Source organism: Styela clava, chromosome 11, assembly GCF_964204865.1.
Source record: "Styela clava chromosome 11, kaStyClav1.hap1.2, whole genome shotgun sequence".
Classification (NCBI taxonomy): Eukaryota; Metazoa; Chordata; class Ascidiacea; order Stolidobranchia; family Styelidae; genus Styela; species Styela clava.
In genome coordinates this window covers 13888876-13911598 of record NC_135260.1, presented here as the reverse complement: position 1 = coordinate 13911598, position 22723 = coordinate 13888876, and the positions used below count along the sequence as shown (strand labels likewise).

Here is a 22723-nt window from a genome sequence, read left to right as displayed (position 1 = left end):
TGTCAATGTAAAAACTTAGCTAAAGTTTTCAACGAAAGTAGCCAAATTAGTTGAGCTGGTATGTCTGAAAAGTAGCTGAAACCGGTCAGAATTCTGTTCTCGTTTGTACCGGTACTGTTCTTACGGGGGTAGGGACGAGCATGGCTCACAGTTAGTAAGGCAAATACCGCGAACATGATCCCCGTACGCAAAAAATAATTTTACCATCTGTATTCTTGTTCATTTTCCTAAAGCATTCCGGACCAGGTTAGAAAGGTATATATATATATCAGAAACATCTGTCTACGCTGAATGAGCAATGTGGCATTGAAAACACATCATTATTATTCACTTGTATTTTTGAAGTATAAAAAAGGTCCGATGTAAAGATTTAGTTTGAAATTGGCGTTGGATGGAATTGCTACTATATTGTATTTCTTAAAAATAAGAGCGGGTCGTCGGTGTTGTTATCATCCCATATGGATATAGATAGACCTTGCATGAGACCACCAAAACTGAAATAGGCATCTACAGCATGACGTACATGTGCTGTTATTAATCAGGTTTCAAAAACCTTTTTTGAGGGCTTTTGGGTTTTTCCATCCATTCAATTGGATATCCAGATCGATCAACAAATATAGAGTAGCCAAGTTTAATCCATGACCAGGTTACACCAACAGCACAAAACGTCGATGTCATCATGAGTGGGACAAACTCAAACTTTTCCGAGAAGGGCATGAATCTGAGATACATTGAATAGGTGATTACAAAATATTTAAGTTATAGCACAGTAGCTTTGATAATGAAAACAGCTGAGAAGATTATTTGTGACAAGTGGAATGATCTTATTCCTAAAATTGAAACTATTAAACGAACATAACTAGATTATAAATGATGACACTCCATACTTGGTATACATCAAAGCTAGTGACCCAATCAGGATGTTTTGATTTCTTTGAAATATCCACTGTTGAAACAAATCTTATAGGATGGCCATTCAGACACATATGTATCCAAATTTGCTCAATTAGCAAAATAAATGAGCATCTGCCATAAATAGGTAGTTTGGCGTAAAGTAAATTAGAGCACCACAAAAATAATATACCTGTGCAAAGCGCTACAATACACTTCATTGATAACAAGTCCAAATAAGTACAGGGTTTCAAATCTGCCCAATAAAGGGAGGCACCATTTACTTTTATCTTTCAAGTTACTAAAAAATAAACAGAATGTTATTATGCAAAGTAACTAAATTATACATGAAGAGTTCAAATTTATGCTCTTTGAATCTAAATCTATGAACTCCTAGTACTAAGAAATGATGCTAACTACTAATGATGGTATTAGTAAGAGACATGTACCTTTGCTTCAATTTATGTAAGAGTTCAAATGACAACATTGTATATATAACAACTATACTAATTTTCGTCACAGTTTCTGAAAAACAAAAATACCATCAATAGAGATGAAAATAAGGATATTTCAAGATACACAACAGTGATACATACCAAACGGCATAAACAATAATGGGAACAATGAATAATGCCCAACTGCTTGTAGGAAGACAAAAATTTCTGCATCTTTCCTAAAAAAATACATCATCGAAAATTACGTATAATAATAATGGAAACATCCTCTGGACATAAATTTATTTACAAAATTTGGATTACAAAATAGATTATATATACAAGTATACAACTCACGATATGTGTCCATACATACTTGGTTCCACAAACTGATAGAAGAGTTAATGGCAATATCACCATTAGTATTGCTTTCTCATGAACATGCCAACCAAACATGAATGACGTCAATGAAGTAAAAACAACACTACGGATAAACTGATTCCCGAGATGCTTGCTCGTTAATGCCTTCGGCCAGAACCATAAATCAATCAAACAAGGCTGGAAAAGGTAGATTGTGATATTTTGGATTGTTTATCTATCTATATCAAAGAATTTTAGTATGACTACTAATTAACTCTATATAACATAATATATCACACTTTACCGCATAGAAGTTTACACATAAATAATAGTGTAGTAAATGAGGGTACACTTGTACATAAGGCGTTCACTAATCATCTTGAAAATTTCAACCGGATGCATTTTCAATCAATTATTCGATGGAGCGTGAATATCTATCTAAAGTACTTACCATAATAAAAACTAGAGTAATTATAACTGTGATGAGAGGAGTTGGTGATGGAAGAATTGCATGCTCTGCTTCTTCTACAAGGCCTTTTGAAAATGATGTTGCTTTCAGCTGACTAGGATGTATAAACTTGAATTTAACTCCTGTATAAATAAAGTAGGGAATGAAGAAGGGGATAATTCAAAAAAAGGGAAACATAATTTCACATACCGACAATATGACCTTACCTGCGATACTCAGTATTTTGTCAAGAAAGTTATATAATGCCCAGAAGTTAGGCGCCCAGTATGCATGAGTCAATCCTCTCTTGAATGGAAATAGCCTTGATATCACTTGTGGGAGATGATCCTGACAAAATCCAGTTTGACTATTAGGAAATGCACAAAACTATGTCGTTGGATATAAATTTTTCAATGAGTTTTCATACAGAATTCTGAATAAATCTTCTTAAAACAGTACTTACTGTCTCACTAATGTTATTTATTTCTCAACAAATAATTAAATCTTCAAACTCGACTTCAAATCTTCAAATTTAAATTATAAAAAAAGCGTGAAAAAATAATTTTTCTGAAAGTATTCATAAATCACTGATGCATTTGCACATGGAAACAGCTATTCTTAAAAACCTTGTAAAATAATTTTAGATCACCTACCTTAAAAGGTACAAACGATGCAGAAAAAACTAGAATAACAATTGCTGCGAGTTGCAATAACCTTAACGGATGAAATGATAAAATAGAAGAAATTCCTCCTGTAAAATTTGTTCGCATATATTATTGAAATAAATTTAAGTCTAGTTCGTATATACTATAATTTCAGGAAAAAAAACATACTGTTTTATTTATAGTGCAACAACTGGAATCAAAATACTATATTGTTTCAAGTTGCCAAATAAGTAATATTTAATGGTATCTACAGTTCAATCATATTAGTGTATACCTAGTTTAATTGCATGTTTTGTCTTCAAATTCTGACTTCATTATACAATGATTTTATTCTGATACAAAAAATAGGAGCATGCCATACCTCGCTTTGGGACCATTGGTTGTTATGCCAACCATGAAGTATATGAATACTACTCCACCACAGATTACCAGCAATGGTTGCAAAGGAATATGTACTAAAAGACTATACAAAAAATATTCAGTGGCATGACGTGGTCATGGTAACCACTGACTGATCAGACCACACCTTTCATGTTTATACTACACAAAATTTAAACTAGTTAAATATTTCAACACTATTTTTGCTATTGCCATGTCTGAACTAATACACTGGGTGAATGATCTATTTTATGTAATGTTAATACTTAAAAACAATGGATTAGGACAGAAGTGAAATAATAATGTTACATCAATTTTAAAATATTACATGGTTGGTGAATTTACTACAATGAAAATATCTTACTTTTCTTGGGATCCATGCAATATATTCTGAATAAGTATATTCCATATGCAGGAGCCATATACAAATAAATATGTTTAAAATTGAGTAAAGTTGCAAACCAGAAAGATCCCCATAGGATATTGCCATCCAAAATATTGTACATTGATAGAAATAACATCCCGGTCAAAAACCCATTATATTGAAAATGAATATCTTTAATTTAATTTCAAAAACGAATTGTTGAGGAATCAAATATTGTGAGTAGATAATATAATGAAATGTACATTATTCTAGAATTAAGTAATATTTGTAAATTGTAATTATTCAGATATCTTTCAGACATACAAATATATGAAGAGAACCTATGTAATATACATTTTATAAACATCCTGATAACCACGGGAAATTGCCAGGGCTCATGGGAAGAATTAACTGGACGGAAAGGACTACATCGGTACAGTTTCTTTTAAAATAGCAATGTTTCATTCCCTTGACACCCAATCATTTTCATGTTGTTTAGGTTTGGGAGTGCAGTGAAAAACAAGGCAAGTCAGTTAGTGATCTAAGCATCAAGTTTCTGAGCTCCAGTAATCTTGTTTTTTATTTCGCAATGGCTATCTATTTTTACCCTTTTCCTTATTCATCAATTACTGTATATTGAGGTAACAAAATTGGTATTACATTCTGCTTTGGCATATACCATTATTCCAAACTAAAAGCAACATGCAATAAAATTTAATCTGCTCCATTTTACAAAATTTGATGATTGGATATTGCTAGATTTACATTTCAACGGTTTTTTAAGATATTTTGAGTTCAATAGTCTTTGGTATTACATTGTATTACGAAGTGTCTATATACAGTATAATCTTGATAAAATAAAGGATACGATCAACCAGCAACAATCCTGCATTGAAAATAATTAGAATAGAAAGTATTTTAGGTTCATATTTTGCTTGAAGTGTTTTCCCTGAATGTTCTTTAGACGTTGGAAGGACGGTTGAGCACCTAGAAAAAATCAAATATATTTGAGAACAAAACCTGCTGGAAATTTTGTCTGCAATTACTATCAAAATTGTGGATACACTGTTCATGAACAGAGAGTAAAATGTTTAACTTTTTACTACTTAGTTATCTGGCTGCTTCAATCCAGGCTTGATAGCAGTAACTGAACTTTATGTAACTTTATGTTATATATAATTAAATTACATATTCTCATTCAAATGGAATTCCTCGTATTCACATAAAGTAATTTTTAATTTCATAACTAATTTATAATCTTTCAAACCAAAAAATCTATTAGTTAAAAATACTATCAAAAATAATTAGATTAATTTACACCCATTTGGTAAGATGAGTCTACTCGATATAGGAATAATATCTGAAACAAATGTTGTGCCTGTTTTCGCAGGGTAAGTTGAACCCTCATCTTTTGGTTAGTTCTTTGGTATCAAGTGAAAACAGGTCCACTTACAAAAATAAAGTTTATCTTACCTGTATGTTGCATAGATTAACAGAAAGTCAGCAAATATTACCGATAATTTTTGAAACAATATTGTTGCATCAGAATCATATTTGAGATTAGTAACAACTAACATTTGTTCATCAAAATATTTCGCAGCCTAAAAAAAATATTCAAATCAGAAATTGAAAAATATGTTATGGAGATTTATACAGGTGAAAACAATTTCCAATTATTAAATTAGTGTTTTATATGATAGCAATTATTGCCTAAATTTAGAATTATTAAAAAAACCTAAATAAAGCTGACCTGTGATAAACTCCATTCAAACCATGCAAAAAACGGTGGGTAATCCAATGTCCATTCTGATGTATTTTCATAATACCATTTATGATGTGAAAGATTATTTGTGATTGCAAGCCAGTTGCGGTGAACTTCAAAATCTGTTGACCTGCTAAAATTACAAAAAATATATCAGCTATTTCTCATGAAACTATTCGTATATAAATTATATAATATGTATACAATATACTGATATATGTAAATAAATTATGCTTAGCGTCGATAAATGTTTCCAATGAAGAAAAGCAATAACCCGGAACTGGTAACCATCTTACTCCACTAATTTTCTATTCTATTCAAATTCTCAAAGATACTGTGATGAGTTGACTCAAAAAAATCATTAAAATATAGAAACAGATACGGTACCAGTATTGTAGATCAGAAAATATTGGCATTGTAACAGAAATACTCACTATGAAGACAAAAACAGCAATTTCAGCAACGAAATCAAAACGGCACAGATAACGACATAAATCGTCATTTCTATAGCTTTATAAAACTCTCGTGCATAAACGAAAGTAGTCTATTGTACGGTACTGTATGACAATAACGTCTTTCGCCTCCCCCGGAATAAATATGTCAATATTATCCCAACCCCACAAAGCAAAGCTGTTGCAGACCTGGCAGTACGGCACGTAAAGGGGGAAATCCCTGAAATTTCGGAACAAGAGCGCCACTCAGTGACGACTGTTGCAACGAAAACTGTGAAACAACCAACGTCTTACCCCATTCAGCCATTAGAATTTCCAGTGTATTTCATCCTATTTTTTTTGAACTGAGGGTACTGGACGCAAAGTAGCCATGCAAGTCCTTTGACTAACTAGTTGCCGTCGAGGCTGTTAATGTTACTGTAAAAAATCGCTTCTTGTCCGGAACTAATGGTCCAAAACTTCACGAGATAGTTCACGAGGACACATTATTTAATCACGCTTGTATATAGTTTCAGCAAACGCGCGACTTGAGCACCCACATATTTAAGCATTTCTCTGTTGTCAAATTTAAGCCTTCTTTCATGAATATTAACAACCTTTAGACTACCATCTTCCAACAGTAACGTATTTAAGTGCTGCCCCACACGAGTTACTTGGAATTCGGCCAATAAGGTCTCGATTTGGAATCACTGGAACCTTTCAACATAGTATCTATCTATCTTCGGGCGCACGCAGTGATTTCCCTACACCCCCCTCCCCCCTATAGGGGGTGTCCCCCCCCCCCCCCTAAAATTTCCAACACCTCCCCTAATTTTGAGGTGCGATTCGACACTGTTATTCCCATGGGCGATTCCACAGTCCACACTGTAATTCCTGACTTAATTATAATCGTATTCAAATATAACGACTATGGAATATTTATCAGTGTAGATGAGGGGTTCCAAACCGCGGGCCAATTACGGCCCGCTTAATGATTTAAAATGGCCCGCCGAACTTGAGTGAAATAGTTTAACACTTCATGTGGTATTTTTGAGTTTTAGATTCCGTCTATCGTTACATCATTATCACAGTTTAAGCACGTCCATTTCGTAACAATTGAATTATACCGGTATCTTATGTATACGTATGGGTATTAGGATTACACACCGCAGTATTTTAGATACCGTATTAACCATATATTAAGAAAGCTTAAAGATGTCACAAAACGAAAACTAGGCACTGAAAACAGACATTTTTTAGAATAATGGCAAGGTTTTCACTTCTTTATTGGAAAAAATAAAACTTCAGCGATTTTTCTTCCTTGCCAACAAAATATTTCAGTTCTGAAGGAATACAACATTATGCGCCATTATGATCAGTTGACGCGCGTATTTCAAAATTTAATTCATTGCTTGATTCGTACAAAAGTCAAACAAACATGTTCAAAAAAATGTGAAATGTGTAACGAAGTAGCCATTCGTACGAGTAGCCATTCATACGATGCCATATGCTAGATGAGCAAGTAACTTCATTAGTCACTATAAGTTGTAAATTACTTGCTGAAAGCCGTGCTTGTTATTTATTCCTCGGGAATTCTATCAGCTAAATATTATAATTATTATTTTCATTACATAACGAACTGCGATGCTAGGTGTATCTAAAATCATGCTTAGAGCCTATTTTGGTGCTTATTTCTCAAAATTTCCTCAGGGCGCTTAAGCGCGCCCTGAACCCCAGCCGTGTCGTCGCGCACTTTTCCTCGATCCCCTTTTCTGGCCCTACATTTTTATTCTGCTGTGTATTTTGCCTCCCCGTCAATCAACTTGGGGGACCCCTCGTGTGCATCGTTTCATCGCTAATAGCAAATTATTTGCCACCCCCTAAATTTCGAAACACCCCCCCCCCCCCCAAAAAAAAAAATTAAAAGCTGGGGAACATACTGGGCGCACGTAACACGTTATCGTACTATCAGCCGCCGAATGGCTGGATCTGAATCTCAGAAAGGTGGCGTATTATACATGCCAAGGTTACGTGGCAGAATAATGGTATTTCGACGTCGCTTTCCAACAGCGTGGCAATAACACCAGTACCTTCATCAACAAATCGGAGCCCTTTCAGTCTGGGATAGAAATCCGATAAGCTCAATCAAATAGCAAACCACACCTGCCCTCTGACTAACAGTCCATGTCGGGTTTGGGAACACCGCATTTCCTCGTAACGGAGATGCGGGAGAGATGAGCCATTTTTTATATATTTAGTTATATCTCCTCAATCGTTCATAGCAACTTGAAGACGCTCATATCATCCGAAGGTCATTACCTCTGCTATATTACAGTTATGTCTCTTTTAATCCAACTGACCCTGTTTATGAGTTATACCAGTTTTAAAAAGGGATGTCAGATGTCACAAATTTCCTGCATGTTGAGGAGAGTTGTGCATACCATTGATGAGAGTTGAGCCGCTACATGCAGAATAGCACGGGAAGTAGCGTTTAAGTTGCAATCGGGAGAGTATCTTTCACAAATGTGAGAAGCAAATACTTCTGTATCGGAACAGTGAGGCAACTGGGCAAATTTAACTTAGCTAATCTTAAATAGGAGTCAATACATCTATAATCTTATTTATTTTTGTCAGTCAATACAGAATGGAAACAAATTATACCACCGAAGCCTTCTTATTACACCTTGGTAGCACCTAGAAATCGAAAAGAAACGTTTATTCATAAGTTGAAATAGCGTGTGACAGAGTATGTAAAAATCAAAGATTCCATTCATCGAGGTCACAAGAGAACGTGAACTGGGTGCGAAGTTCCAATAATGCTAGGGATTGGTAACTTTCTTGCAATTTCTTTCTTCGACCAAAGTGCTTCATCTTCGACATCTAGAATAAAAGTAGTTGGGTCATTTACGCTTAAAACCCGGCGGAGAAACACTCCTTCGAACTCTTCTCCATCGAAAGCATCAACTCTTGCGACGTGGTGAACAGTTCGAGATTTTCCACTAATCTTGACTATGACAAAATCGCCCTCGATAATATTTTGATCTTCCTCCTCTGAGTCATCAGTATCGTCGCACAATACATTTTCGTTAGATTAACTTCCGCTCGAAGAAGTGCTACATCCGGATGGTGCTACCCTCACTCTAACTGTTTTCTTGTTTGCAAAGAGCATTTATTTAGCCCGACCGAAGTTCTTTGCTCTATTTTTTTCTATCCTAGTCATTTCTGATTTCGCTGCTATTTCATCTCTAACTGGCGTGTCTGTCAAAATTTTCGTGCTTCCTTTTTTCCTATTGGAAGCTTTCACCTTCCCTGGCCCTGCTTTCGGTAAAGGTAGTATATCACTTGGAGACACATAAGGAGTCTCCGCGTTGGTAGTCTGCACTGCTCTAGTCAAACCAGTATTGCTCTCAACGCCAGTAGCTGATTGAATTGTGTTATCTTTTTGGTTCGTGGGAGTATCGGGATTTCTCTGTAAACCTGACACGCTTTCAACATTGTCTACTGCCGAGCAAACTGGATTTTCGCGATCTGTAACTGAAGATGGCGCATAGTCTTCATCTGAGAATACGTCGCTGTTGAAAGGCATAATACCAGTGCTGTGGAAGCCAGCTAGGATATTACGCAGTACAAATGCGCAGATGTGAGCTTCGTTCACCAAATGAGCTATATCGTATATACCCACAGTCTTACCCGGATTGGACCTCATCCAATTATCCATCGCGCGCGCGTAGGCTCTTTCGTATGGTCCATAAACAGTCTTGTCTAAAGGCTGGAGTTTGTGGGACGTGTGTGGAGGGATGGTCAACACCACAACTCCGTTCGCATTTACCTTGTCAACAGCTGTCAGTGAAACGTGGGCCTCGTGATTGTCTAAGATGAGCAATACCTTTCTGTCGGGTATACAGCGTGTATGCTTAATGAAGTGATCGAGATGTTGACAAACGTTTCCTCGTTAATCCAACCTGATCTGGTGGCCGCACCGTCAGATCCCAGTGGCGCACCTCGTATGAAGTAATTACGATAATACCACGAGGAAATATCATGTAGGGCGGAATAAATCCACCAGCAGCCTTGATCGCATTGACTACGGTTACCAGCTCACCTCTTTCCCCTGATGTGACAGAACCAATCTGCTTAACCCCTTTTTCCTTAACAATACTCTCAGGCTTTTGCACCGTATGGCACCCTGTTTCGTCGATGTTATATATATATACGTCTTGTGCCTCGAATTTGTGTTGGTCCATTACTTTGGCAAGGTTTTTGTAGAACTGTCCCACTGTATGGCGATTAAACGCCGTTGCTCTGGCTAATGAAGTAGCTTCTGGACTTCGAATTGCAAGGTTATTGCGTGCTTTCAATCCAAGCCAAAATCCTTGACCAGCTTTTTTTGTTGATTTTCCAATTTTCTGGCACATTAACACCGTTTCTTTCCGCAAACTCATACGCCAAACATCGGCATTTATCTTTGGATAGGCCATGGTAGTTTGCTGCAAGTGTTTTGGTGTGACTAGCTAGTTCAGCTTCCATTTCAGGACTGAATATCATATTCTTGAGCTTGCAATTTTTGTATCCGCTTGTACCAAGCAGGTCATGTTTTTGTTTATCCACGTATCGCTTAGGCGTCATTCGGTCAACACCAAATGTTCTCGCTGCCGATCTAATACTGCATCCCTCTGTTAACGCTTCTGCCGCCCTTCCGACTAATGCCGGATCACTTCCACGGGTTGATTTTCTTTTGTATGTTTGCGGCATCGTCTGATAAAGAAAAAATGTGATGAAAAATATATCCAATGCAGGAGCGTTGAGCCACGGAGCAACCCTCCTGGTGATCTCTGGATCAACCCTCCCATGATCGGCCATCTTCCCATTTGAGCTCCGCTCCTGCCGAATGACTACTCGACGTGCGCTGCAATAGACTCCATCAGAGCATCACAACATAGACTACACAATGACTTAATGTGACTAAATCACGACCTGTAATATTATTAATAGTAAACATATTACCTGAGACCATGAAATTCACTTTTTGCTGCGATTCCGGCTTTTTTATTGACTGTTTTCCACCAGAGCTACAGAACGTCTGCTTCTCACAGCCAAATATAAAGGAATGACACAACCTACCAACAGAGGGCGCGCGAGCATTCTATTACTAATGCATGTTGCTAATTTTGGGGGTGAAACAAGTCTCCTCGTGGCTCAAGTCACCCGCATCTCCCCTATATATTGCTCATGTTCGAGTTTGGTCTTCATAATAAGTATGAGTTTATTTCGACTCCATAATCAGCAATAGACGATAAAATAACAAATAAAATAAATAAAACTGATTATAGAATCGGGAAAGCAAACGAAGCCTCAAGAAAGGTTTAAAGTGTACATATTTTAGGTGGGAAGGTACGGTATTGATGAAAAAAATTGTACGTGTTCGCTCACCCAAAAGTAGTAAAACTAACAAGGCACCCGCGCACACAAACATCGAGACATGATAGGGTCGGGAGTGAAAAAAAGCGATACATAAAATCAATTAATAAGTAGGCGCATATTATGCATCGACATAGAAAAATTCTCTCTCTCTCTCATAGGTTAGAATCAGATCATGCTAGTTACGGTGTGAGCATACGCAATCCTCGAAAATTTACGTTATTAAAGGTACCAGAGTCCTGAACAATTCATCAACTCAAGCGTTGGAAAAAACGTCAAATTAAAAAGGGAAGGCCTGTTCATCCGTTATCTACTGTATTTGTCCGGTTTGGATAGTTTCTACAGCTCCGCCAAATTATATATCGCTTGAATTTTGAAGATTGGCAAATACATAAGACAGCATATCAATTATAAGCTATAGTTAACAAAAAGAAGACAGAATGTCTGAAAAGCAGCGCCATAAAAACATGGCAAGAGAGGACCTGAAATACCAGCACCACCGCTGGCTAGTCATTTGTTTCTGATGCATGGACTTTTTGGTACAGGAGGCCGTGACTGACCAGCGCTTACGCGAACCATAACCACCCTGCGCCAAACTGCTGAGCCATATTCTAACATATATCAACGAGGTTTGGCAAGATTTTAAGTTTTAATAATAAAGCACTTGATGTAACAAAGTGTTGTGGAACAAAAGAAAAAAACTTCAAAGTACAATTTTATCATGGAGACTAAAGAAATTGAAACACAAATATTCTTATCAAGTTTATCTCAAATTATGATTCTTCACACAATTTAGGCCAACACTGATAAGGAAATAGGATATATTCCACAAAAGCTTTGTGAGTACAACCGACAACAGTTTATGGCAAAAGAATTTAAGCAAGAAATGATAATAAACTCTCATGATTTCCATACTGGACTCAGAAATAGAACAGTGATATATCGCTATTCAGTTAAGGCGTTTCTATATCCAACTTCATCCAAGTGTTTACAAACAAATGATAATTTGTTTTTACATCTAAATCAGACTTCGTTGTATGATTAAGCAATATTGTCCACCTTCTCTACCATAAAAAAATTGCAAAATAAATCCATAACCTATATTCTTGTATTATTGACACTAAATCAAACATTGACTGAGTACCCAACCCACAAGATTATTTTGCATGATAATTTACTAGGTCATTCCCACTTACTCAGAAGTTGAATTGACTCTGGGTCAACCACTAGATTGTCAACGCCCACAAAAATTACAATAAGTTACTATGGTGCATTAAAGGCCAGAAAACTCAGATTGGCACAGGACTTGAAACAGTTTGCAACAATGTGAAAAAAACGCTATGAGGTAGAGAATTCCAAATAGCCCAAGTTTGTAGAAATAAATTTTGAAATAAGACAACTTGTTACATATAAGGTGCCCATCCGATATACATTTGACACAACTTCTCTTCATCAGTTGCTTCCTAGAAATGAATAAAATATTTCTAAACATATGTACGAAATATCAACTTGCACAATTTCAATTGCGAAGAAAAAACACTACCGACCTGAATCAAATAATGTACATGTCCTTCTACAGACAGTGGTAATCCTTTGTTTTTCGCTGCAATACCTCGTAATCGTTTATCTATATCGCTGACGTGTGATAATGCCTTTTCATTTAATATTTCTCCAGATTCATTGGTTACACCTGAGCGACTACGTTTACTCCACTCAACAAGAGGATCGTATATGAAAGTTTTGAGAACACTGTTGAAATATTTAAGTCATGAAATTTTGATAACAAGATAAGAAAAAAAAAATTTAACCAAAATTGCTCACCATCCATTATATAAATCAGATATTGCCAAGGCTTTAATGCGAATAAATTTCCAAGTTGTGCGGTATTTAGATTATTTGTGAATATTAACAATCTTAGTACTTATGGATTTCTCAGCACTTTACTGAGCATGGGGTAGACTCACCTCAACAATGGTTCTCTTTGTTGTCTTAGCAACCTCATAACAGTTTCACAAGCACATCTAAAGAAGCCTTCATGTCTCATTGGACCCATTGCATCCGTCATGTTATGCGTTAAACGAAATGGAACAATTTCAGGTACATCTAGTGACATTCCCTGAAATTTTACATACAAAAAACACAAGATATACTATGGATGTTGGCGACAAGGGCTGAAGCAGCGTATTCGAAAGCTAAAGTCTTTATTTTCACATAGTTCCTTTTTCGTATTAACAGATGTAGTATATAGTATACTTGTTTCAGCTTGTTTAAGTAAGCTCCAATTTCTTGGTTCAATTTTGAAAAACTTTCACAAGTTTTGTGTTTGCACGAGTGGCAACTTAAATGCATGTTTTGATATAGGCAAAGTTTCTAGTGCTCAAATCAAACAATATTTATTTTGATGTCTCTGGAGCAAAATATAAATAGGTAACTGAGCTTGTAATTTATTCGGACATTCATATACCTTGTTGAATAGGCAATTGAAATCAACATGTACAGCATCTCCAGTAATTGAATCAAACAAAATATTTTCACCATGGCGATCTCCGAGACCAAGTATATATCCAACCTACAAAAGATATTTATTTTTTCATTCACAAATAACAAATATAAAGATTCAGAAACTTGAATCACTTATCATCCAGAATATGATTAATGAGGTGAACTATAGTTGAAGATAACAACCACCCATACATCAAATTCAAATTATCCATGTTATTCAAAATCATTAATTACATGAGGCTCGCATCCAAGCATGGGCAAATCTCAAAAATGTCCAGCGACAACCCGTACTTGGATAAGGGTTAAAAAAGTTTCTTTAAGTCAGTACCCACAATTTATATACGCACCATTGACATAACTGCAGTTGATCTCGCATATGCCAGTCTTGCACTATACCAGGAAGTAGGATCAGGAAAGGTTGTTAGAAACCAATCACCAAACACAGCTGGATGACGAGGTAGAAGTTTGTTTTTGAATACATCTAACTTTTTCCTGGAATTTAAAAAAAAAATTTAACTACATTATAACAATAATGCACAATTTAAACATAAGAGCAATGCCCAAGTATATAGTCACAAGTCAAATGACTTCAGCAATATCAGAAAATATTCCAAATGTCAAAATAATTGTACCAAATGTCACATGAAGATGTGCACCAAACTTACATCATACATTTTGAAGATAAAATGAAAAGTAATACCCATCTGGTAACTTCTTTCATTTTTGGAAATTCAACAAAATGATTCAAAGGTACAGTTTGTGTCCAAACATAATTCAATTTATGACTTTTAGAAAATAACAATATTAAAATCATAGTTTTGTCGGAAAAATGGCCGTCTTTACATCAGAAAACCATGTATTCAGATGTTGACTTTCTACATATTTCATTTGGCCATGTGTATGATAAAGTTTTTATGGTGAAGTGACCTTTAAAATATTTCTCAGCTATTCTGTGGTACGATTTAGCTTCAAAGGATTGTAAAGTAAACTTGATTAATGACAAAGATGTCGCAGATGAGTAAACTATTAGAATACATTGCCCTGGTAATTACGAAGTTGCTGGTGAAATCATTTTGAGGAAAAAGTCTGAACACTTAAAATTAACTAAATTGCAATAAATAAATAATAAATAAACTAATTGCAAAAATTTAGAAAATATTGAAATTTTAGAGAAAATTTTAGAAAAATGAACGTTGCCAATTTGCTAAATACTATATAAAGTAAGGTTTGAAAATTGATGCAATATATTCAGGATGATAAACAAAAAAAGCATTCAAAATCAACTCCTCAGAAAAATATTAATCAAAGTTAAAACAGTGCTTGAATATAAAACACAAACTTGTGCAACACACTCACTCCAAAGGTGCAGAATAAGGCAATTGCAGTGATTTCAAAATTTTTCCAGAAGTGTACATGTCCCTAGATCGATATATTTTTAACAAAATATTCCGAAGTCCATGGGTATTAGGCACCCACTCTATTAAACCACATTCTTCGTTTAATGGTACCACAGCCTGTGAACGAAAACAAAAATTTGACACAAATTTACATAAGAAAATGATTTATTCAATTTTTGCCTTCATCAATACTGATTTATTTTAAATACAGGTTGTTTGTCTTACTTTACTTGTATCTAGCATATATCGCCCGTATATATTAGAGAGCGCAGGTTCGAGTCTTGTAAGTTCAGTAGCCACTGCCAGCTCAAAACCTCACTACAGCCAGACGGAAGATTGCTGGCAACTCGGATATTTTGCAACTATATTCCCGGGTGTGAACTGCTCAAATCAAGTCCTTGTTCAGGATGATGTAAATAAAATTACAACAATAATATTCAAAATTTGTTCTTTCGTTAACCTTATCAAATAAAACTATTTTTGAGCAAAGTTGTGACACCACATGCATTTGAAATATCTTTACCAATCGAAGACACACACAATCTGTGACTGCCTACTGTAATGGAGCTGTTTTCTGTACAATATAGGTAACAAGTTCTCTGTTGGTACAATGAGTTCCCATTTGTTTGTATCTCGCAATCAAAATATGACGAAAACCTCTGGTATGTGGAACCCATTCAATTAATCCACATTCTTCATTGAGAGGAATAACAGCCTGAGGTTTATTTTGGGAAAATTAGATACTAAAAAAATAAGGCCTAAAAATATATATATTCTTGAGATAAGGGTTGGAGTAATTCAAATAAAATCAGCAAAAATATTAAACAAAACACATTGAGAACGTATTTAACATTGATGAAACTCTAATAATACTACAACTAATTATAGATTTTGAAGTAGTTCAGTAGTTTTAACAAGGATTCCGCTGGACCCCAGGGTCTGCAAGTTTACATTCAAACTAAATTATCTGAATAGTAATAACTTCCAATGGAAAAAAACTACTTACATAAGTTCTAATTTTAAGTTGTCTTTTTCTTGTTTCTGAATCGAGTTTCAAACATTTATTAACTATTGTATTAAACTCCATAAGTCTTGCATCCTTTCTCAGATCATCTTTGGGTTTACACAGGAATAAATATGAACGACCGTCACTTGCACGAATGCTCACTTTCTTTGGCCGTTGAAGAGAAGGGAGAACTTCAATCTAGAGTATTTTAAAATCATTACAAGCAGCTGGGAATAACAGTGTTCATATAAATAACTATCGGTTGGGGACTGGGGTTATGCGAGACTGACTAGTGACTACCAATCCTTCCTTTGCGCTGGTGGATCCATATGTGCATAATGCAGATAAATTGTGGGATGAATAAAGATGACAATATTATGTCAATCAAGTCCATGTACTTAAAACAAATAAATGGCTAACTAATCCCATACTCAACATGAATTGGTAACCGGAGGAGAGGCCGTGACGTGCCATATAATTAAGTCATCTTATTTGCTTTGTTCCTCAGAAGGATGGAAATACACTTGTGTCAGGGGCAGCAAGACTCTTGAATCTTTTATAAACAGTTTCAAAAAAATAAAGACTGTGGTGCTTAAAATGCGCCAAAATCAGCTGGCAACATTCGTATAAACCACACCAAGCATGTAAAGAATTTTCAATCTACTACTAGCAGTTCTAACTTGAATGAACCTATACACGTGGTAAATTGTTGAAAGAGTGAAAAATAAATATAAAATACACAGTAGATTATAATATTAAAATGCAATTGTTTTTTAGTTGAAATAGTTGTAATTGCTAGACACACAGGATGCTCATGATTACTCTAGTTCTATCCCCACCGCATACATTACTGTTTCTGTGTTATGGTATTGTTTACAGTCTGTTAAGCTGTTCTAATGGTATCTGTTTAGTAAAGTCTGGCAAATGGCATACGAGTACAATTTAAAACACTTACAATGTCTTCAAACCCAACAATATGGACAGCATGTTCAGGAAAGGGATCATGACTCCGAGTAGGGGCATTTGATGAAGATCGTCCAGATGTTGATTGCTCTTGAACAGATGTACCCACAGTGTCACCTTGTGGTAGTGTGACAGTCATGAAACGTTGTAAGGGCAGTAAGATCTGAGTATATGAACAATATGGTTGTGAAAGTTATTTTGGTTAATTTTTTTCATAATAGAGATTGAGATTTCAGACACTTACCGGTACATAAGAGTAACGAAGAGTGAACAACCTAAAAACTCAGGGAAACAGAGACAATCACTAATGCAAGAATACCAACCAAGTTTGTCAATTGTCAGCCTCACTTGCTTCATTTGAGTCAAACAAACAACAGTAGGTTTAAATGTTTAATTCAAGAAAATTTACCGATTTAAACGATCATTCGAATATTTAATCCAAATTTTAAGTCACTATCATATTTTTATTTAAACTAAAATACACTAAAACACCACTTACTAGTATATAGATACTACAACAACTACTATACATTCCAGTATATAAATTCTAGTAATATTATTCACAATTAACGAAAAATTCACCACATAAAGAATATTTCTCCCATCTGCTATTAACTAAGAAGGTTAAATGATACAATATAAATAATACAAACCTCACTGAAAGAGCTTTCCTCGACAAGTTTTTTCAAAGGTTTGAAATGAGTTGAAATACTGAGTGATTGAATGGCAGAAGTAGGTTTATTGCACAATTCAAGTAGCTTTTCTGTTAATCTTGAAAGATATTTTAAATAGTGTCATTTTCAGCAATGAATATAGCAGGGCTTTGGCATATTTTCACTGGAGTCTGGGAGTCGTGGTGTAAATCGAAGGTGTAAATTCCCCCTCAGGCCACAGCCCTGGAAAACAGCTAGAAATAGTTTCTATTATGTATAGTAAATAGATATACTTTGCTTCATTGACATGCTCTATCGAATCCCATACTTGGATAATCGAATTGTAGTAGTAGATTGTAGATTTACACAATAAAAATACACCAATACTTCACATTTGAGTCTTATTATTATTTGAGAAAAACAAAACCTTTTGGGAATGAGGTGCTAGCTTTAATTGATTTTTATCGTATCCCTTTACTTTTGTCAAGTGGTTTTTGATGAAAACAGTTTTAAAACAACGGTATTAGTAAAAGAATGACCAATATGGAAATGAGTTTTTGGAAGACTTAATTTACCTCGTAGCATCTGACAATAACTTTCCAAGTTTTCTGTCTCTTGCTTCAGCAACATCGAATATTTCTTTACATCTCTGAGCTCGTTGTGGAAATGATGATTTGGAAATTGCCATCATTGTCCATAAAGCTTGTTGTGGATAAGCACATATGACTTTGGCAACCACTTGCTTTAGTTCTTCAAAAGTTGGTCTGAAAAATTCAAAGGTAGATTTCTCGAATTTACTGATCTCTTATTAAAAAAAGGATAGTCTTGACTAGAGCAGGGCATCACACAGGGGGGCCCGCAATGAATACACACAAAGTACTATATTAAACTTTTTTAGACTTTCGATTCGAAAAACAATTATTGGAATTATAGTAAAACATAAATCTCACGATTGCGAGAGAATTCGAGAATTTAAAGCAATTCTTGGATGTTTTACAAAAACTATTTCGAAAATTATTAAATCACTCACAGGTGCTGATGACAAATTCTTGACACAAGTTGTGAGAAGGCAGTAAGAAATATATAAGCTGGAAGTCGACTTCTTAGATCAGCAATAACATTGATTAACTTCTGTGCATCATCCTTGCTCTAAAATGTCAGAACATGAACTTCAAACATTTTAAAAAAATTGAAAATAATGAAACATCTATATGAAAAAGTAAATAAAAGAGCATCCTATAAAACTTTCTGGGCATTAAGTTAATAAATAATATCATTTTTAAAAACCTTGCATTTTGATTTGATGAAATTCGTGATTAATTCGTAGCTAAACCTTAATATAATGATTTATGATCTAAATTGAAACTAAATTCTAACATATCACACTACAAAGTCATTCCTTAAACATAACAATATTATAATTAGGGCCTGGAATTTCTGAATATCTGACAATCGCAGAATCAAATCAAATATTTTTTCAAATTGAATCTCAAATACTTATAAGACATTTAGGATTGATATTTGAACGATGTAATTGTATGTGAATTTTTATTATAATAGGTCCTCCAGGCACATAAATTACTGAAAACTTAGAATCTGTCACTCGGCTGAGTTGTCATTGTTACACACAATAAGAATTATGTTTCATCAATAACTCACTAGAAAGTCTTATGTCAAAATCGCATTTTAAAAATATGGCTTCACAGTGAAAATTGAGTGATTCACCTCGAAACAAGATGACGGAAATTTGAAATTTTTGTCTGAATCGATTTGAATAATTCACTGACAGCCATAATCATAATATGACAAAATCTTATGGAAAGAGTTATCTCTATTCGAAAAACGAACAAAATAAAAAAAACTCACATATGGTTTGTTAGCTTTCTGTAGTTTTGCAACATTTGCTTCATAATCCAACCAAACAGTCAATAATTTAGTAAGTGATTCATAGATATGAGAAGTTCCATAACATAATGAAAGTCCATAATGATGCATGATGTAGTAAAGATGACTAAAAAATAAACATCAATCTCTTTTGATAATCACACTTTTATTCGGTGACTCGGGTTGTTTGTATCCAAATAATTTTTGGATTTCCAGGAATTTATTTTGAATTTATTTTGATTTCATATATTGTGTACAAATTTATTTTGTCATTTTTGGTGAAAATAACCGAATACACAAAAAAAAGTTTAAGATTATCTGAAATTGTAAATTTCAGTTATTGTAATAATTAATTCAATGTCTTGTAACGAATTATTTCAATTTCCTATAAAAAAAATTATTCGATCATTACAATTGCATTGGCTTTCATTCATGTTTGATAAAATAGAATTTTCATTAACATTATGAACATTAGATAAAAGATAAAGATATGATAAAACAACCCCAAAATAACTGAAATTGCAACAAGCAGCTCCCGAGCATGTACGATCGTTGGAGGTGATAACAGGAATAGCAAAATAAGGTTTTAATTGTTAGATATATGAAGTCAAAACATACTTAGCTTTTCCTGAAGCTCTATTATCTCCCATAAATGCAGTCATCAGTTTATCATAATATTTAGCCGCATGGAAATGTGAATCCTCCCATTCATTCATATAAGCCACAACCTTCAACAACAAGAAAACTAAATTTATGCATCCAACAGCATGTCAATTCAGCATACATATCCACAGAACATTTTTAGAATTTTTATTCATTAATACTTAAACAGTTTAAACTAGTTATTCGTAAGTAAAAAAAAATCATTCAACGTCTCCATGTACATTTATAATGTCGCTCTCAACTTTCATTCAGAGTTTGAAACATACAGAGGGCTGGCCTTGAAATAAGAACTGTATTTGAAACCACTGTTTTGGTTTTAAGACACATCCCTTTAAATATTAATTTCCAAGCCCTTTAAATATGGTGGCACACCCAAACTTGATTTAAAATCAGAAAAATCTAATAAGTCGATAAATGGCTTCGGGGTACAGTAACATCATGATTATGGATACATTGTATGAATCAATTTACAGTGTTTCGATAGCAAACAGAGGAATAAACTCCATCTGTAGTTCAATATTTAGATATTCTTGTTTTGCAAATGCTGATAATTTGGAAAAATCTACATCATAACCAAATTTACTACGCAAAGCATGGCACATCCAAATGAAAATTAATTTTTATAATTGCAAAAATTGTAAACCTTTTGTGTGAGTATTGAAAGCGGACAAAAATAAATGAAACATCTATATTGTAACAAACAATATTATTATTAATAAAGATAATAGCATCATCAAATTAACATACCTCTCGAAATTGCTTCAAAACTGTATTGCTGTCAAAGCTAGAAGATTCTTCCATTAATCTGGCTACAAGTAACATTGCTTTTGCTTTTGACATTCTTTCATCACGAGACAAATTCGGATTCTCATTTCCATCAGGAAAATGATCTGCAACTCCTTTTTGTAATGTCAGTAAAGCTTGGTGACTTTCACCCTTACATGAAAATGAAAGAAATTGATATGAAAAAAACAGTAAAATCAATGATATTTATAGGAAGTACTCAATAGAGTCTTCTGGAAGAAGGTATGGCCAATAGAAAAAAAAGGCTGCTCTGAAATTATATATTACAAAATATGTACTGTAATCCATATTGTGTCACATAAAACAGAGAAAATATTGTAGTAAATTGTGAATAAAGAGTTGAAATGTGAATTCAACTAGTAATGCAAAAAGGTTGAAATTGATAAGGGTATTTATATTGTCTTTTCAAAATTGAATAGGCTCTTTTATATCGATGTGACTATTTTTTAGTTAAAGTTCAAACTGTATACCAAAATTTCAATTCTAAATTATGCTAAGAGTAAAACGAGGAAATCCTGCAGAAGTACAGTGGAAGGAATGGGTTTACTCATTTTTGGAATTGATAAAAAATTGAGTAAATATTTTGTGGTGATATGCTACAGAGAAAATTTATAAATACCATTTTTTAGACAGTATAAGCGCATTATTATTAACGATGACAATAAAGTAACACAAACCTTATTCCAGAGCCATTTTGCATGTTCAATACAAAACTCTGGTAAATCAAGATCTTGTGCATTAATCAATGCATTGTATGCAGTTTGTAAATATCCAGCTTTTCTAGCTTGTTTTGCACTTTCCAGCCATAATTTTCCGACAAGTTTTTTCATCTTGATTTCACTTTGCGATTGTTTCTTATTTTGCCTGGCTGCAGTACTAGAAAATCAACCAATAAATTAAGTAAACATAGAATATGAAAGAAAATGCTGCTATAAAAAAAATTATTGCAGTGGTATAAGTTTTTGAGCAATATTCTAGGCTTTGACTATCCTAATGTTTGGAAAGTTTTGAAAATTCAATCTTCATTGGTTTCTCAATTTAGAAAAGAAATGACATATTTGAAAATACATCCTCAAGTTATCCCTAGCAGAATAATTATTGAATAAATTTTGGTGGAAAATCATATAATTTATAGGCTATAAACAAATGTGAAATTTAAACATTCTTAAATTACTTTACAATTGAAACTAATCAGAATTCTCTTCCATACAAATAAGAGAATGTTCTTACAGATTCAGTAGCTCTAGCATAGTTCTTTGTAAAGCAAGCACAGGTTCTCTGGGTTTGAATGAAGTTTGTAGAGGACGTATTCTCTCCTGCCATGAATTGAAGCATTCGTTTGAAACAGAATTAATATTAATCGACTCTTCTGTGTTGATTTCACTTGCAATTGATTCCAATTCTGTAAGCATGTGCAGGCGAAGTATGGACTTGTATCTATAATGTAGAATATATTTAAAGCCATTTGGAATGTTTTTGGGTATGAAATCAAAACATGTAAAAGAAAGAACTCATGAAGATTGATTCAAAAGCAGACTAGCATAAACTATAGCAGCTGATTTAATACTTTTGGGGAGTTTAACACCAGTGCTTCAAACAAGGCACTGGGCAAGCAACTACTTTACAAGTAGGTAAGTAATTATATAGATCTCTTCAACATTACAGACCCTTTACCTGGCTACCCCCCAAATAATATGGCT

At 34.3% G+C, this 22723-nt stretch overlaps 2 protein-coding genes across 4 annotated transcripts in view; both read right to left on the bottom strand.

Annotated features, from left to right (window-relative positions):
- Nucleotides 1-311: 311 nt before the first annotated feature.
- On the bottom strand, nt 312-5996 carry LOC120348052 (dolichyl pyrophosphate Glc1Man9GlcNAc2 alpha-1,3-glucosyltransferase-like). Its single transcript, XM_039418161.2, has 13 exons — nt 5737-5996; nt 5291-5435; nt 5014-5141; nt 4409-4527; nt 3541-3732; nt 2787-2884; nt 2361-2481; nt 2137-2276; nt 1702-1883; nt 1488-1564; nt 1341-1416; nt 1085-1192; nt 312-721 (listed from the first exon to the last, which is right to left on the bottom strand). The coding sequence occupies exons 1-13, from the start codon at nt 5802-5804 to the stop codon at nt 535-537; spliced, it is 1641 nt and encodes a 546-aa protein (XP_039274095.2). The 5' UTR covers nt 5805-5996; the 3' UTR covers nt 312-534.
- Nucleotides 5997-11793: 5797 nt separating this feature from the next.
- The window catches only part of LOC120347281 (serine/threonine-protein kinase ATR-like), a 33001-nt gene continuing 22071 nt past the window's right edge, over nt 11794-22723 (bottom strand). For 2 of the 3 annotated variants that reach the window (XM_078117692.1, XM_078117694.1), the window contains 16 exons: nt 22254-22460; nt 21701-21899; nt 20967-21155; nt 20175-20284; nt 19539-19683; nt 18703-18821; nt 18248-18436; nt 17673-17790; nt 17012-17182; nt 16057-16254; nt 15010-15167; nt 14001-14145; nt 13616-13720; nt 13116-13267; nt 12699-12900; nt 11794-12614 (listed from right to left, as the gene is read on the bottom strand). In XM_078117692.1, coding sequence (XP_077973818.1) covers nt 12555-12614; nt 12699-12900; nt 13116-13267; nt 13616-13720; nt 14001-14145; nt 15010-15167; nt 16057-16254; nt 17012-17182; nt 17673-17790; nt 18248-18436; nt 18703-18821; nt 19539-19683; nt 20175-20284; nt 20967-21155; nt 21701-21899; nt 22254-22460 — 2467 coding nt within the window. In that variant the 3' untranslated portion in view covers nt 11794-12554. Of the gene's footprint in view, nt 12615-12698; nt 12901-13115; nt 13268-13615; nt 13721-14000; nt 14146-15009; nt 15168-15607; nt 15766-16056; nt 16255-17011; nt 17183-17672; nt 17791-18247; nt 18437-18702; nt 18822-19538; nt 19684-20174; nt 20285-20966; nt 21156-21700; nt 21900-22253; nt 22461-22723 lie in introns of all 3 variants that reach the window. The other variant, XM_078117693.1, reaches the window with a different exon arrangement.

What these genes read in the sequence shown, in the direction of transcription:
- LOC120348052 (XM_039418161.2), bottom strand. Translation starts at nt 5,804, where the DNA reads ATGACGATTTATGTCGTTATCTGTGCCGTTTTGATTTCGTTGCTGAAA. An exon ending in TTGAATGGAGTTTATCACAG is followed by an intron (nt 5,142 to 5,290) that starts GTCAGCTTTATT and finishes TATTTTTTTTAG; the next exon opens with GCTGCGAAATATTTTGATGA. An exon ending in ATTATTGTTTATGCCGTTTG is followed by an intron (nt 1,417 to 1,487) that starts GTATGTATCACT and finishes TTTGTTTTTCAG; the next exon opens with AAACTGTGACGAAAATTAGT.